At 44.0% G+C, this 17,820-nt stretch overlaps 1 protein-coding gene across 6 annotated transcripts in view; it reads right to left on the bottom strand.

Moving 5' to 3' along the window:
• Window positions 1–17,820, bottom strand: part of Mast2 (microtubule associated serine/threonine kinase 2) — a 157,573-nt gene that overhangs the window by 7,178 nt on the left and 132,575 nt on the right. For all 6 annotated transcript variants that reach the window (XM_085839066.1, XM_021159305.3, XM_029475989.2 and 3 more), the window contains 10 exons: window positions 16,278–16,356; window positions 13,499–13,653; window positions 11,962–12,037; window positions 8,263–8,472; window positions 6,006–6,107; window positions 3,730–3,862; window positions 2,998–3,059; window positions 2,488–2,573; window positions 1,850–2,058; window positions 833–971 (listed from right to left, as the gene is read on the bottom strand). In XM_085839066.1, the coding sequence (XP_085695192.1) occupies window positions 833–971; window positions 1,850–2,058; window positions 2,488–2,573; window positions 2,998–3,059; window positions 3,730–3,862; window positions 6,006–6,107; window positions 8,263–8,472; window positions 11,962–12,037; window positions 13,499–13,653; window positions 16,278–16,356 (1,251 nt within the window). The remainder of the gene's footprint in view (window positions 1–832; window positions 972–1,849; window positions 2,059–2,487; window positions 2,574–2,997; window positions 3,060–3,729; window positions 3,863–6,005; window positions 6,108–8,262; window positions 8,473–11,961; window positions 12,038–13,498; window positions 13,654–16,277; window positions 16,357–17,820) is intronic.

The following is a 17,820-nucleotide window of genomic DNA, read 5'->3' as shown; positions in this document are numbered from 1 at the left end:
GCACCACTTCAGCCCCCTTGCAGCTCCGTTTTTGTTGGTCTACCTGCATTCTATACCTGCAGAGGACGAGACTTGCTCCAGGGTTGAGGTCAATCCTAGAGCAGCTGCTGGAGTCACTAACAATCCCGCCCTAAGCTGAGGGACTTAAATTATCCATCTTAGAGAGAAGGAGCATTGGTAAAATCTTTTTCCATGTCCTTGGATGTTTTCAGAGGGAGAAACCAGAAATCAGAGACTTCTTTACATACTCTCTGCTTAGGCCACTCTATTTGATGCTAAGGGTTTCACCCTATCCTAGTGATTCACAAATTACTATCTCTGGTTCAGATTCCCTTAATGGGCTCTGCCTAGCTGCCCAGGCCATGAATTCAAACTATCTCAAAGTCAGGTTTCCTACCTGGCTCGCCATCTGAGCAAGAAACAAGTGCTGGGATCTCCTGAGTGCTGTGATTGTCTCTAAACTATTCTGGAACTGAGGATGTAGTTCAGTGGTAAAGAATTTCCCTAGCATGCACAAGACCTTGATTTTGATAAACAGCACCAAAGAAGGAAGGGGGTGTATTTCTAGAACACTCTTCATTTCAGAAGAGGGGAATTTGAGGCTCAAAACTTTAATTAAAAGATGGACTCAGAGTTAAGAAGCCTGAGTGGCCATCTGACAGAGGTCTGCATTTCAAAGCTAATTTTCTATAGTCACTATTAGATGTGCTGAGTCTTTTGTTCTGCTTGGTTTCTTCTGTTTCCTAGTAGCCATTCTAAGATGATCCAAACATGCATTTGTCTCACTTATCAAGAGTAAGCCCTGAACAACAGAAATAGACAGCGGGCATACTTGTCAGGCTTGAGGTCACGGTGCACGATGCCGTAGTTGTGTAAGTATTCCAAAGCCAGCACAGTTTCCGCAAAGTACAGACGTACCATGTCCACAGGTAGGGCCCCGATGTTCTTGAGCAGAGTGGCACAGTCTCCCCCTATAAAGAGCCCAGGTTACCATGAGAAAAAGCTATCATGATCCAGGACCCTGCTCCAGCCAGTTCTTAGGCTTTGTAGAACGTAAGGAAATAGCCTCACAGAACAGCCTGATGCTGGAGCCTGGGACTCCAGCCCTTCTGCTACTAGCGTGGGTAGGAGACAGGTAATAGAAGCAGGAAATCAATTTGCAAGTGGCTTTCAAGGCTATCATTTAGGAGACGGAAGGAAGGGATCCAGGCCTTTATACATTCACCATGCCTTGCTGGGATAAGACTAAGTTTTTAGGATGGGAATACTGTATTCAAAGGTTGCATCTGCTAAAATGCTTGTTTGTTCCACTTCCTTTTTCTCCAGTAAACACCCAATGAAGTAAAAGCATGGCTTTGTTTAGGTTCAACGTTAAGCCTTAGGGAAAATATGTTTGGATTTGTACACAGAGTGAGGGGTCAGAGGGAAGGCCACTGCAGAGCTTTGCTGAATGCTGTTCTCCTAGACTATTCTGAGACCATTAGACTGGTTTAGGAGTGGCCCTTTTACAAGTCATCAGCCAGATGCAATCTTCTTGGAGCCCCACAATGGGCTTTTGTGGCTAGTAACTAAAAGCTCTGTTCCTGCCTGAGGCACGGTGCCTCAGACTTTAAGGAAGACTATAAATGTTGGGCTGCCACATCAGTCTCTGAGCACCTTCATGGAAAAGCACCATTCTCACCTTGGAGATACGAGCTCACTGAGGCCAATGGTCTCAGTTTCTAGGCAAAATGACAAAGAGGTCTTGGAGAATGGAGCCTGAAACTTCACTACAAAGAAGCTGGTCCCCATTCAGGCTTAAGTCTCAGACTGCAATTTGACTTCTACACAGCCACACTTCCCCCAGTACCTTCAACATATTCCATCACCATGCATAAGTGACGCTTGGTCTCAAAGGAGCAGAACATGCTGACCACAAAGGGGTTTTCAGCGAAGGTCAGTATGTCGCGTTCCACAAATGCTTGCTGGATCTGGTTCCGCAGGATGAGGTTTTGCTTATTAATTTTCTTCATTGCAAAGCGCTGCCGCGTGGACTTGTGCCGCACCAGAAAGACAGCCCTGGGAAAGACAGCCAGCCCAGCCCAGCCCCCAGATGCTCTCAGCACCTCAATTGTACATTCCATACCCCCAAGCTGCCTCACCATCCCATATACAGAACAACAAAGATCTTGGGGTGCGCCTGCTACTGTAGTGCCAATGAACTATTGTACTTTTCTGGAAGGCCAGGTTCTGAGGACCCATCTCAGTATTTCCAGAACTCAGAGTGCTACCAAGACAGGTAGTAATCTTGCCTGGGCAAAGAATCAGTGTTTAAATGCCAGAGGAAACTGACCTCTTGACACTCCAGGAGAAATTCAAGGAGGGAGCAGGTCTACCTTACAGTATCTTTTGCCCAGGGGATTGGGAATCATACAATTTCAGAAGAAAAAATAGAGCAAGGGCTGACTCTGCTCTATTCCTGGCTCCAATCTGACTCCATGCCTTTACCCATAGGCGCCATTGCTGATGAGCTTAATGGTTTCAAAGTCCTCTTCAGAGGGGGTCTTCTGAGATGGCTGAGATGCCCCACGACCCTGGAAGGCAAAGGAAAGGAAGCAGGTATGTTTTTCAGAGCGTGTATGCTTGGGGAAGTTGTGCAGTCATAGTACCAGGCCTGCCCATTCTTTCCCAGGAACCCTACTTCTTACTGTTGGCAGCACGAACTCCCTACCCCTTTAGATGACCCCCCAAAGACATTTACTCTTATTTTATGTATATGTATGTATGTGTGACTGGTGCCCATGGAGTTGAGAGGAGGGTGCTCGAACTGGAGCTACAGGTAGTTTCGAGTCACTAATGTGGGTGCTAGAAACTGAACCCAGGTCCTTCAGAAGAGCAGCAGTACTCTTAACTACCAAGCTCTCTCTCTAGCCCCCCAAATGTTCTTTTAAAGCAAACTTATACGGCTTCACAGAGCTCAGGCTCCAAGATTGAGGCAGGAACTCTCAGGATCTTTACCTCAACTGAATCATCTGTCTCCGGAGTATCTGGACTGTCATAGCTGCTCAACTGGGTCATTTCTAGAAACATGCAAGGATATCAGAGAAAATTGCTTAGCAGTGGCAGGCATTTTGACAATATCCTCATATCATACAACAGGTACATGTGGGGTAGGTATTAGTACTTCCTGTACCAACCTGAAATGCAGACCTAGCCCCGTGGCTCTATCCTTAGTAAGGCACAGGTTTCAGACAGGGAAATAAGCCAAGTGCTGTGACTTTATTACCTAGCAGCTCAATACCATGTATAAGGCCTGGCATAGTCTAGAAGAGCCTCTCTCCTGGGTAACAGGGCTGTGGGAAGCCTCTAGCGCTCATCCTTCAGACCACGACTGCTTCACTTACTGGGTCAGGGAGGCAAACAGACAGGAGTGGAACAACTACAGAGCAAGGCAAGTGAGCCCACTGCTCATGCAGGGGCTCATCATCAACTCCAGAAGAATAAAGCCAAACTTCACAACAGAACTGAGCAAGCCCCAAACAGGAAGGCTTGTAAGGTGGCCAATAGGAGAGGCTCTAAATCCAACCTAGCTGGCTAGGACAAAGCAGGTAAATGTAAACATTGATTCAAAAGAAAGGACTGTAATAGTAGAGAGCACAGTGTGTCTCTGTGGTCTGAGACCTCTAAGGCTATGTTAGGTCCATGTCTAGGCTAAATCTCTTCTCTATAGCCACCCAACAGAATGCTCACCCTCCAGGGGATCCCGAGTTAGGCCCAGCTGGCTAACGATGTAGCGGGGAATGTCACATTTAATTCCATGTCCCTCTTTGGCATGACCTTCAGCTGCTTCTAACAGGTGGTAAAATTCTTCAGGGTCAAACTCCTGTGCCAGAGAAAAGAGGTGGTCAGAGGGAGAGATACGAGCAGGTGCTGTGGCCCTTCTTGGCATTCAAGTACACACCAGAGGGGAAGAATTCAAACTTCATTGTGATGGTATACGCTGGTCCCTAAACATCCAGAAATAGGATTTACAGATCATGAAACAAAGCTGGTTTATAGTTCACTGTCAGATGACTTCCTAAGCATAGTATAGACTTCTGAGTAACAAGGAGAGAGTTTTTGGCTTCAAGACAATTTAGCCTATTCACCTGTTTCCAAGTCCAATTGTTTTCAGCCAGGTGGTACTGTCAAGAGTACTGTAGGTGGTATGCTCAGGTGATCAGTCTTGAGCACTGCTGGCACATACTCAATTGCAGTTCACAAGACCTAGAGTCCATTACACTTCCTCTTCCCCCTCAGTCTTCAGCTACATCCACCGCCTATCTTTGTTCCTACTCCTCTGCCTGCCCTTCTTACAAATGCTCTAAGTCCCCGTGCTGACTCTCCTGGTTCATCTACACCCATGCTCAATCAAAGGAGCTTGCTCACTTACTCTCTTCCTCTCTCTCCTCCTTCCTACCTTCCTTCCTTCCTTCCTTCCTTCCTTCCTTCCTTCCTTCCTTCCTTCCTCCCTCCCTCCCTTCCTTCTCCTCTTCTTCCTGCTTCATCCTTCTCCTCCTTTCTGCTTCCATCCTTCTCCTCTCTCCCTTCCCTCCTTCCTTTCTGCAGTGGTAGGAATTGAATTACTTTAGGGTCTCATACATTCTAGGCAAGCATAAGTTTTTTGGTGGCATGTTTACTAAGAAATAAATATATTGATGTCTAAATCTAAACCCCAAATTGCATGGAGTGAAAGGTGGCATAACAGACCGCATTAGTACGGAGGTAAAGGAGCAATAGCAGGGAAGGTGGCATAACAGACCGCATTAGTACGGAGGTAAAGGAGCAATAGCAGGGAAGGTGGCATAACAGACCGCATTAGTACGGAGGTAAAGGAGCAATAGCAGGGAAGGTGGCATAACAGACCGCATTAGTACGGAGGTAAAGGAGCAATAGCAGGGAAGAGGTGTCTGGGAGGAAGGAGGAGAGGACTGACACAAAGGGCACAGAGACCTTTTAGAGGAGAAACATTATTTTAACCATGGTAGTGATTATACAGTGTGTATATATATTTATATTTTATTTTTTGAGACAGGGTTTCTCTGTGTAGCCCTGGCTGTCCTGGAACTCACTCTGTAGACCAGGCTGGCCTTGAACACAGAAATCCGCCTGCCTCTGCCTCCCAAGTGCTGGGATTAAAGGTGTGTGCCACCATTGCCTGGCTACAGTTATGTTTTAATATCTGATAAAACTCAATGGTTTGTATACTTCAGAGGTATGTATTTATGTTAATTATTTAAGAAGCTAGGTGTGGATACATGCTTATAATCCTAGTACTTGGAAGGTAGAGATAGGAGGATCAGGAGTTCAAAGCCAGCCTCAGCTACATACTGAATCTGAGGCCAGCTGGGGTTACCTGAGATGGATCTGACTGTGTTAATGTCCTAGCCTTTTTGGCAGCTCCAAATAGCCTAGTGTTCCCCATGCAGCTTGACTCACTACTCTTTCCAATACACTACTGTGTTCATGGCCCTCCACTGGCCATTTGCACTTAATCTCCAAGTCAGTGAATAAACTCCATGTTTTCCAAGATGGAAAAGATTTCTTCACCAGGTTCCCACTACACCCTGTACTGATAGCTGTGTGACTCTTCTCCTAATATGATCCCATCCACACATGGGCATGGCCTGCATTTGCTTATGGTGCAGGAAGCTTTCCAGATTAGGACCCTGAGGGTCCAACATGAGGCAGATGGTCAGTGATGTACAACTGAAAGATTAGATGAAGGACTCATGCAAACTCAGTTGGCCCAGGCTCCTCTTATGCTCTTAAACCCTCAAGGTTCCCATGACTATGGCAAGGGCTGATTTAGCATGGGGCTAGGCCAGACTAATATTAATTATAACCAGTCCCCCAAGGGACTGCAGATCATATTTAAATAAACGACTTATCAATAGAAATGTTAATTGTTCTGCCAGTTTTGGTGAGCTACTTCCTCTACATCCCCTAGTCCCCACCTGCACAATCAACCTTCTATGCTGACTCACCAGGCATTCCAGGAGGCGAGCTGGGCGAGCAATGATGATCATCAACTTTTTTACCAGCTGTATCACAAAGGCTACATCTGAGCTTTCTGAGCGTTCGTGAGCCTACACAGAAGAGAAAAGTTGCTTGAACAATTATCCTAATGTGGTTGGGTTAAAAAGGACCAGACTGTACAGAGCTGACTACAGAAAGGAACTTGGATGTGCATGTTGAAGAGTCAACAGCCCAGGAACAGCTCTCCTGTGCCCATTCCACCAGGGCTAGCTTCAAACGTACTTTTTAGGACAGGGTCTCTCACTGCACCTGTCATTCACTGATTGGCTATAGAGGCTAGCTGGTGACCTCCAGGGTCCCCTCTCTCCCCTAAGGGTTACAGAAACATGGTGAAATGGGAATCCAATCTCAGTCCTCACGCTTACCTGGCAGCCACTCCTGGCTGACCCACCTCCTTAGCCCCTGGACACTGTGTCTTCTAAGAGTCTTACTATGTAGCTGAGGCAGGCCTCTGTCTCCCAAGTTCTGGGATTATTAGGTGTATGCCACCGTTATCCAGTCATGTTTTGTTTCTTGGTTAGAAATCTCCACCCCCTAATATCAACAGTCACTAGAGCCTTATACAAACTAGCTGACTACATTTTTATCTCTCCATTCTGTATACACGCATGCTCATGCCAGGGTGTGCATGTGAAGGCTCTCTCTCTCTATTGTGCGGGTCTGGGGGATCCCGCTCAGGCCAGCGGGCTTGGCGGCAGGCAGTACCTTTACCTGATGGTCTCATCTTGCCAACTCCAGAGCTTCATTTTTGAACAGAAAGAAACAGCTGCTTCTCATGGGAATTTGGCATTCTCAACTTGCTCTTATGTAACATTTATAACTAAGTATCCATTTTGGAATCAGAGGAAGAATTTTTATAGATGAAATTACTTTTTAAAACATATTTAAAGAATACTTTCTCACTGTAACCACCGCCTACCCAGTTATATCCTCATGGGTAGAGACTGACCTGCTAGTCTTCTAGAAGCCGTCCATTGTTTGAACATTAGCTCTGGACCTTCAGCTGAGAGGAGACAGGGGTGCTTCACTACTTTAGTGGCATGAAGCACCTTGGAGACCAGGTGCTCTTATCTCAAATATTTTAATGCTATCAACTGTCCTGAGAGGCTGAGGAAGGCAGTGCTTAAGAATTTAGTGAAAGCTTTGGTTCCCCGCTCCCCCTGGATCATTCTGTCTTTTGTTTTTCAGAGACTTAAAATTTTCTTTCTCTTTATTTATATGTATAGGTTTGTATGAATGTAGGTGTTTGCAGAGGCCAGGGAGTTATAGGCAGTTGTGGTTGCTGGGAACCAAGCAAGTCCTCTGCAAAAGCAGTACATGCTCTTAATCAGGAAATCATCTCTTCAGCCTTCTCAGAGATGTAAAATCTATTTATAGACTGTTGTGAGCCACTACATGGGTGCGAGGAATTGAATCCGGGCCCTCTGGAAAACCAACCAGTGCTTTTAACAGCCGAGTCATCATTTCAGTTCCTCGCAGAGCCTTTTTATACTGAAGAGAATCGCATTTTCACATTAGAGTCTATCACTGTGCTAATAAAGTATCAGTTAATGGCCTCGCCCATAGGCTAAGCCTGAGGCCTCTTCACCTGGGTTGAGGATAGTTAGGAAGCTGTGCTTAAACAAATGATTTTCAGTAAAACATAGTCCATATATCCACTACTGTATTTTGTATTGTTATTATGATGCTGATGATGTTTATTTTGAAATAAATAGGACCTCACTACATCGAGCCCAGACTGGCTTGGCATTTCCTATATAGACCAGTCAGGTTCAGTGGGATCTGCCTCACCTCCCAACATCTAGGATTCAAGGTGTGGGCCATCATGTCTGGTGAACCTCTCTGCAACTTTTTGCTTTTGGTAAGAGGTCAATTACCTATACATATTTTGGTAAAAAGTCAAATACATATATGTAATACCAATGCTGGAATTATACACTACCCACATTGGAGTCTCAGACAGAGGAATACAGCTTTGGCTTTAGAGAACCATTCACAAAACTGAGTTCCTCTGAAACCAAGCAGGCTTCTCTTAGTGATGGAAAGGCCGTGGGAAGAATATCAGACCAACAGTACCAAACACGGAAACTCCTATACACTGGCAAGGAGAGCTGATCGTGGCCAGCAGCTGGGAAGAGTGAGTTCACTGCCAGTTCCTGAGATGACCTTGTGGAAGTGTCATTATATCCTCATCAAGACACTTACATCTTGCAGAAGCTTTTCCAAATTCTCTTGAAGTTCATAGAAATAGTGTGACGTAATGAGGCCACTCCGAGATTTATCCAGGCAGTCTCGGGCCATCTCAATCACCTGATGATGAATAAAGCTTAGTGCTCCATCTGCCAAGGGCAACACACTATCTGGAGTGTTAGAGGAAATGAAGTCAGCTAGTCGCTCTTCCATCTGTGCAGTGGCCTGGGAGGAAAAGAAAAGTAAATAACTCCCTTTCAGTCCCAGCTTAGCTACAGCAAATTCTGAAGGATGGGGTCTCTGTGTGCCTATGTGACACCGGGAAGTCTAATGACTGAAGGCAGACAGTCCTAGGACCAGACTCAAGGCCCCATCACCTTTTTGCCTGTTTCTTGCCATATCCTATACTGTACGATTTTTGGTTCTGCAGGCATACAAGGTTTGCTGGTCTCTGCCTAGTCATATTTCATGCCTTTGTTACACCATGTTTTTTGGGTGGCCTTCCTTACAAGTTCCTGTCGCTCTTCATCTCACCTAAGCATCATGATTCCTCAGGCTTCCTAGGAAACAAAGCATCATGAATTCCTCTTGCTTCCTAGGAAACAAAGGTTCTCTTTCCTCTGGGGTAACTTGGTCTCCTGACTGGACAGTCAGTGCATAGATGATATTGGTTTCTGAACCTTTCTGTGTGTAAGACATCTGGCAAGTCAGAAGGTTTCATTATCACAGGGTTCTCAGATTTAACCTAAGTTCGCACTGAATACAGGAGGTGCTTAGAGAACATGTATCAAAGGTATGGCCCTTCCTGGTCTTGAAAGGTAAGTTGGGATGGAGGACTTTGGATTGCAACATGACCCTGGCCTAGATCCCCAGAAGAGCAGAATGGAGATCTGGCTCGGGACTCTCTTGGGCCTCTAACTATACAGCCATGTGAAAACTGACAAACAGAGTTGACAAACTAGTGAACAAGTTAGCAACTGCCTCTTTCAGACTTTGACTTCTCTTTATCACTAGGTGGTGACTTCTGTATCCTAATATGTTGATACAAAAGTTTGTTTATCTGTGTACAGAGGGATTTTTAAAGAAGGACAGCAGCAGGGAAAGAAGAAAAGAAAGAAATATATATTTTTAAAGATTTATTTATTGTACATATGAGTACAATGTAGCTGTACTGATGGTTGTGAGCCATAATGTGGTTGTTGGGAGTTTGAATTCAGGACCTCTGCTTGCTCTGGTCGGCCCCGCTTGCTCCGGTCTAAAGATTTATTTATTATTATATATAAGTATACTGTAGCTGTCTTCAGACGCACCAGAAGAGGGCGTCAGATCTCATTTTGGATGGCTGTGAGCCACCATGTGGTTGCTGGGATTTGAACTCAGGACCTTCGGAAGAGCAGTCAGTGCTCTTAATCGCTGATCCATCTCTCCAGTCCCGGGGAAAAAATCTTAATACATCTTCTCTAAAGCCTATCTTAGATGAAGGACACAGAAATACCTATAAATACCAACACACAGTGCTAGGTGTATACCAATACACATCTCTGCACATAGAGAATGAGGCATGCAAGATACATTTCTCAACACTGCACACTATGGAACTTCCTGTTTTCCTGCACTTTCTTTCTTAGCTCTTATTCTTGTGTCTACTTCAAGGCTACAATGTGGAACAGAGAAAAGACTAAACAAACTAATAGCTAATAGTTACTCATACATCTTATGTCCACCAACTGTTAGAAAACCAGTGTTCACTGATCCTCGTATGAGACAGATCTAGTAGAATTCTATTATTATGAGTTGTCATTGAGGCAAATGAAGCTCCAGGAAATCAAATAATCTGTCTAGAATCGCATAGCTGATAAATGGGACAGAGATGAATGCAGACAGCCTAGGTCCCTGTTACAAGGTGTCACTGGTATATGTCAAGAGAGAAAAGCACAGAGCACTTTTGTCATTTCCCTCAGCTATCACATGTATGAAGAAGAGTGTACAGTTTAAGGAAGGAAGTCCAAGAGCAGCAAGAAGCACATACAAGTAGGAACAGACAGACTGTTCAGGGAGGCCTGGACAGAGAGAGGATGAAGGAGGTCTGATCACCTCAGTCTCCTGGCGTCTCTCTGAGCTTGTCATGGTTATTCTCGTTGCCATCTTGACTATATCTACAATTAATTATAACCTAAAATGGCTGGGCATACCTGTGAGGAATTTTTGCTTAATTAAATCATTTGAAGCGGGAAGATCTACTTCTAAACTGGATCTCTGAGGTAGGATGACACATCTTTAATCCAGACTTTTGAGGTGGGAAGACCTATCTTTAGTCTGGACCATATCTTCTGCTGGAATACTAGGTAAAAGATAGCTCATTTTGCCTGCTTGTTCTTGTCTTTGATAGCAAATCTATTCCTTCACTGGCTCTAGAGTCTACTTCTTTAGGATTCTGGTGTATACTCTAGACTAGCTAAAACATCCAGCTTTGTAGACTGAGCAACTACTCGAATTCTGGACTTTCTGATCATAGGCAGCCATTATGGGATTAGCTGTACCTCAGCCCTGTAAGTCTTTCTAATAAATACCACTTCTAGGGGCTGGAGAGGTGGCTCAGCAATCAAGAGCACTGACTGCTCTCCCAGAGGTCCTGAGTTCAAAAGCAGCAACCACATGGTGGCTCACAACCATCTTTAATGGCAGCCAATGCCCTCTTCTGGTGTGTCTGAATACAGTAACAGTGTACTCATATAAATAAAATAAATCTTAAAAAAGAAGAAGAAAAGAAAGTACCATTTATATACAGAGAGAATTCATCCTGTAAGTTCTGTTACTCTAGAGAACCCTGATTGCTTTCTGTAGGAACGACCTACCCTCAGAAGACCCATGATGGGTACACAGCAGATTGCTCTTGGCAAGAACTGCAAATTCACACCTGGGGTTGTGGCTGTATAATCCAGCATTCGTAAGAATGGGACAGGATTGAGTTTGAGGCTAGCCATGACAGTTCCAGCTACAAAGTGAGACTGGCTCAAGACATAACAGAAAAACAAAACCCTCAACAACAAAAAACACAGACCAGCAAATTTCAAAAAATAAAGGAGGAGAGGTTAAGGGCAGGGAGACGGGCAAAATGATGTGCCGAAGTCAAAGACAAACAGGCTCATAGCAAAAATGTGTATGCTATTTCCCAGCGATCTTGGGATAGTACCAATCTTCCCTCTCAGTTTGAAAAGGAAATACAGATGTTAGCAAGCAACTCTAGGGTCCGCCTCTGGACTTGTTCTCTCGGTGGCTTCTTCTACCAGCTGAGCACCCCTCTGGCTATGCATGTTCTGGGAGCTACTTAAGAAATCTGCAACAAATGAAGATGTGACCAGAGGGCAAATCTTGTCGAAGGGAAGAGGGGGAGGCTGGCAACAACCTTGAGTCGTGAAAGCAATGTGTGCAGCAAGAATCCAGCCCTCTAGCTCCTTTCCTCTTCGTTAAGACATGAAATGATATTTTATTTCACTCACTTCTTGATCTCAAGTGGAGAAACAGAAGCTCTGCAAGTAAAGACCCTTGCTTCTTTTGTCCTGCCCCTTCTAGATCCTCTCGATGCTTCTTTTAAAGCTGGTGATCTTTCTGGTTACCTCTGCACTTGACCCCCTCACTCTGGAGTCTTTGTCCTGGCCTGGCTATATGTAGTCATCCTGGGATATCATTTTCTCCTTTAAAACAAATCCTTACCTTGGGGAATCTTTCTTTGTACACATGATTCATCATTATTATTTCACTGTCAAAGGAAACTGGGGACCGTCCAGGACTGAATAAGAAGAAAAGAATCATGTTATTTTAGTGCCAGGGAAAATCAAGGAGAAATATGGCCACCCTTGGAGTCCCTGAGCTCAATTCTCTTCAGAATCTCACATATTCCTAACATTCATGAAAGCCAAGTTTCAGGCTTTCTATATTCTTAGAGCTCCTAGAATATTTGTTTATAGTTTTTAAATGGTGCAATGTTAAAATAAGCTACCTTGCTGCAAGAAGTGTAGCTCTCACATAGCTCTCTGCCCTGGCTGAAAAGAGGGGAATCTACTTACCACAGTAAATCTACTGCTGGCTTCTCTAGGAAAACCTTCCCAGAAAATAACTTGCTGTTCTTATAGCTTTGGTTAGTGAAAGATAGGACATCTACCCCAACATGTCCTAGGAATCAAATCAATCGAGGAAACAAAGAAAAACTGTATATACCTATTTCCATTTCTAAAACAATTCACAGTCAATGGGCTACCCTGACTGTCACCTAGAGGATACAAAAGTCAAAATGAGTTCTAAGTCTAGGTTTTAACTGGATATTGGTAGTAATTTTTCAGTCTTTTTATTATCTTTTCAGAGTAAACTCTATATTTTCATGTAGAACACTGTGATCATATCTTCTTAAACATTTGTAATCTTCAGTCAAACAGATGAATACCCAGTTTAGTACTCAAACCCAAGATCTCAGCTATCATCTAGGTTAGGCTTAGAAGTGCACTTTGGTCTTGATTTATTTAGGGACTTCCTCCTTCAATCCTCTCAATCTCAACTGACTTAAAAGGAGCCCATGGCCCACGAGAACAGTGAGACCACCACGGTTTAGGGGCTCCTTTATGAAATCAAAACACTGCCTGGGATCCACTGCATTCTTCACTCTTCACTGAGAAGCTGCAGTTACATTTTCATCAATCTGTGAGTTTGAACCATGTCTTTTCGACCTGGCCAATGACTCCTTGTCACTCCCAGTGCCAACATTACCTAAGGGGTTCTTCCAGGGAGGTGCAGCTCCTTGGGGGTTCTAACCTGCATTTTACCTAATTCTTTGCTTTCCAGGAACCCAAGGAAAGCAGAGCTAGTCATTAAAGTCATGCTCTCCTTCAGAATTGATAATATCATGATTCTCCTTTACTGAGTAGAGTCTGGAGGGGAAAAAGAGCCAGCTACTTTGCACTTGAAGCCAAAATAGTTGAGCGTCATTGTACTCACTCAAGTTTTGGTTGTTTTTGACAAGGAATCAGCAAATTATGGTTTGTGGATTGTTTGTGTGAATAAAGATTCTAAGGAAGTTTCCCAATGACGTTAACTGTACTGCCATAGTAAAGTGACACAGTTGTGACAGAACATGAGTCGACTGCACAACCTAAAGTATTTAGCATCTCAGCTCTGCAGGATGTAGGTACTGAGCCCTGTGCCATGCAAATAAGCTGGGGCCCACAAGTTTTAGGGTGGAATATTCGATATTCCTTACCTGAGGCTGCGGGAACGGGGCCGCATGGCTGGGGACCGACGTCCCTCCTCATCTGGTACGTTCTCTGTGCTAAAATGCTTCGTCAGAAAGTGTAGTTCATCAGCTGTTGGCTGGAAAGGTAACTGATGAAGCTTTTCTTGTGAGGAACATGATGACTAGGAAACAAACAAACAGAACTCACCAGCATTAAAGACACAGGCAAAGGATCTTGAGAAACAGTTGGGTGGCTAAAAGTGCTGTGATACCATCATAATGTCCAGAGCTCAGATCTCAGCAACCATACAATAAGCTGGGTGAGTAAAAAGCAGATTCCTCAAAGACAAGTTCTTTGCCTTCACTCACTAAAGCTTCTAGATAGTTGGAAGAGCAATCAACCACGCTTTCTGGTTCCATAAATATTCCAGGTATGATCAAGTGCATCATCCCCTTGTTTTCAGTTTCATAACCCTGAGAGTGCTACCTCAGCAATATTTTCTTTTAGTTTTGTTATGCAGAGAAGAAACAGTTTTGCTGAGGTTAGGAAGACTATGGTGGGATTCCAGGGACATTACAAGACAAGGAAATTCAGCAGGAAAGGCACTGCTTTTACATCTAGACTTAAACATCAGACCTGGTTTGAAAAGCAATCTGACGTTCTCACCAGGGCCTACCACTTATAGCAGACTATATGAGGGAACAATATGGGGAGTATAGTGAGAATCTCAAAGATGTACTCTGGGCCAAACCACAAAATCCCAGGACTCCTGAGCTCTTCCTTTACTTGGCAAGACTGTCCCAAAGAGCAGGGACTGTCCCAAAGACACCACTGGCCCAGCTTTCACATACCAATCAATCAAGGTCTTGGGGTTTAACCATCTAAATCTATTTAGTATCAGAGCTTAAGTACCAACAAACGAAACCACTGTTGTTGGATCATCCAGTGAGAAATGAGCTCAGTCTGGCCCAACAGTAAATACTACAAGCCTGTCTTATAGAATGTTATAATGCAAGAAGCTTAAAAACATTATTTTACACGTGTGATTGAGTGTGTGTGTGTGCACGCATGAGTGTGTATTCGTATGTGTGTGTATGTATGCAACACATATGCTCATGAGTTCAGAGAGATCAGAAGAGGGTGTTGGATACCCTGGAAATCGGAATTACAGGCAGCTGTGCATTGCCATGTGGACTCTGAAAACTGAACTCAAATCTACAAGAGTAGTAAGTCCTCTTAATGCCTGGCCATATCTCCAGCCCCTAATGAACGGAGCTGCAAACAGCTAGTGTGGTTTTCATAGGGTTCTTAATGATTTGCATCTAAGTTGTAAACAGAATATGCACTCAACCAAGGCTAATATGAAACTAGTGGGCAATGTAAGTTACAGCATGCAGAACTAATAGTTTACAGTATTTTAATAGCTGGGTGTACTGGTATGTTTGTAATTGCAGTAGTTAGGAGGCTAAAAACCTTTGAGGCCAGCCTAGAATAATACATGGTGAACTGTCTCAAAGCGTGGGTAGGGAGAGTATGTAGGATGAGTCTATTAAAATTGGCTGTACAGTAATACTTATGTGTTATATAGAGAGACACAGAAAGACACATAAATGTGACTCACCTTTAGGGTTTACAAAATAACACTTGTTTGAGTAAAGGATTATGGGAAAGGGTATGTTTATTAGGGAAAAACCTTAACTGCCAAAGACCAGTACGACCTCTGGACTAATAGTGATTTATAGGCTAATGGAAGAACTAAAGCTACTTTTTCTTGTTTGTGATTCATGACTATAGACTATAGAGCAGAGAAGACCTGAAGACTGACAGAAGAAATGGGGATGGCTCATCAAGTCTATGCTTGACAAATCTGTTACTTGGTCCTTTGCCAACAATGTTTGTCAGCTTTATCATTCCAGCTTTGATGCTCCAAATCGGATGATGCATTTCAGAATTAATTATACATACACACAATAAGTGTGTCAGACAGATCTACTGTGTAAAAACTGAAATTCTCCCTAAAACACATGTTTTAGAGAAAGGCCCGCCCTTTGTTGACATAACAAGCAGCAAGTCCCCACTCTTCCCCTTTGTCAGGTTTTAACCATGATGAAGGTAACCGAGCCTTGGGACATGTGGAATCCTGGAAGTAAGGTGAGAGAGGCAGGGACCGTGCCTGGGAGCTCCCCCATCTCAGCTCACTGGCAGGGAAAGCTCTTTGCTGAGTTTGCCAGGAGGAACTAGGGGAGAGCCGGCTAATCCTTCTGAAGGCCTTATAGTTATGGCTGTCAAAGTTACCAAATCTCTTCCCCTCCAAAAAAAAAAAAAAAAAAAAAAAAGAAATCCTGTCTTATCCTCAAGAAAACTCATTTGGAGTTTGGAAGAAATTGCAGGACTGGATGGAGAGCAATTATCTGTAAGAAAATACTTCCAAAACAAAGAAAATATGGTGTTTTAGTTGGAGTTTCCAGTGCTGTGAAGAGACACCATGACCAGGACAACTCTAATAAAGGAAAGCATTCAACTGGGACTGGCTTACAGTTCAAAGTTCAGTCCATTATCGTCCTGGTAGGAAGCACGGCAGTGTGCAGTTACACATGGTACTGGAGAAGGAGCTTAGAGTTGTACAGTCTGATCCTCAGGCAGCAGAAGGAAGACTAAGCCACTAGACCCAGCTTGAGCTACTGAGACCACAAAGCCTACCCCCTAGTGACACACTTCTAGCACCTACTCCAACAAGGCCAAACCTTCTGCTAGTGCCACTCCCTATTCAAACCACCACACAATGTTACACCTCTGGCTACTTACAGAGACTGTGGAGCTAGGAGTGTTGGTTCCATAGCCTGAAGAAGGCAACGAGGCCAAAGACCAGCGCCGTCCATCAGTCCTACAAGTAAAGAGAGAGAGAGAAAGAGAGAGAGAGAGAGAGAGAGAGAGAGAGAGAGAGAGAGAGAGAGAGAGAGAGGAGAGGGGAGAGAGGGGAGAGGGGAGAGGGGAGAGGGGAGAGGGGAGAGGGGAGAGGGGAGAGGGGAGAGGGGAGAGGGGAGAGGGGAGAGGGGAGAGGGGAGAGGAGAGAGAGAATATAATGAAATTCCTATAGAGTCACACTCTGAGCTTCAGGGCCTGCCTGCTTGTGTCCATTAATACTTTTAGGCAGTTAATTCATTGTCTCATAACACAAGATGTTGTCTGTCTAGCATGAGTTCTCACACTCTCTACTGTGTGGTTTTAATTTCAGAGCTAGCTACCAACACAAGAGTCTATGATCTTGAATAAGAGCAATAGTTATGGATAAATCAGATGGCTCAGTAGGTAAAGGTGCTTGCCATCAAACCAAGTTTGAACCCAGTACCCACATACTGAAAGAAGATCCTATAAGTGGCCCTCTGACCATTATGGTTAAATGTACACATGTACACACACACACACACACACACACACACACACCTATATGTGTAAAGACACTTATGTGACACAGTATGCATATGGGAGTAAGGAAAATGTGCAGGAATAGGGTCTCTCTTCCTATCATGTGGGACTCAAGGATTAAACAAACTTAGGGCATTGGTGTGGCAATAAGCACCTGCGCCTGCTGAACCGTCTTGATAGCCCAGAAAAAATTCTTTATTTTTTTCCTCTCTTGAAAGCTGAGCATGGTGGTACTCAACTATAATGCCAGAACGTTTTGGAGGCAGAGATAGGAAGATTTCTGTGAGCAGAAGGCAGCCGCATCTACAAAGTAAGTTCCATGCCAACCTAGGCTATACAGTGAGTCCTGTTTCAACCACCACAACAATTTTAAACGGGACATATGTTACATGGTTGGTGAGATTGACTCATCAGGTAAACTTGATTGTCACCAAGCTTGATGACCTGAGTCTGATTCCAGGGACTCCTGATAGGAGAGAGCTAACTCTCTGGAGCCTACTTTGTGAATTTTTATTTCAGAGGTAGCTACCTATCTCTGAAACAGAGAACAGGTCTATGGATTCCATTTATGTTCTGTGACATGGATGTGTACATACACATACACCTGATAAATGTAAACAACATAAAAAGAGGACTTTATGCCACACCCCATCACCCAGACAAATAATTACAAGTCCATGTTATAAGTGCTTCAGCTCAAAACCTTTCCCCAGGACGGAAAAGCAGACAGCTGTGCTTCTCTGTGGTGTGCTTTAGGGAATGCTTTTGAAAACAGCAGAAAGTCTTCTCCAAAGTCAAAACCAGACAAGTTAGTTCATTATTCTTCTACAAGGTTATTGCTGTTCTTTGACAAATATTCTTGAAGCCAACTTATGTGTCCTAGTAAATCCCAAGGAGCCTGTTATTATTTGCTACTGACTGA

This window comes from Mus caroli, unplaced genomic scaffold (assembly GCF_978045245.1).
Source record: "Mus caroli unplaced genomic scaffold, Mus_caroli_1 scaffold_6, whole genome shotgun sequence".
Lineage (NCBI taxonomy): Eukaryota > Metazoa > Chordata > Mammalia > Rodentia > Muridae > Mus > Mus caroli.
Note: the sequence above shows the minus strand (reverse complement) of the source record. Positions and strands in the feature narration are given on the sequence as shown.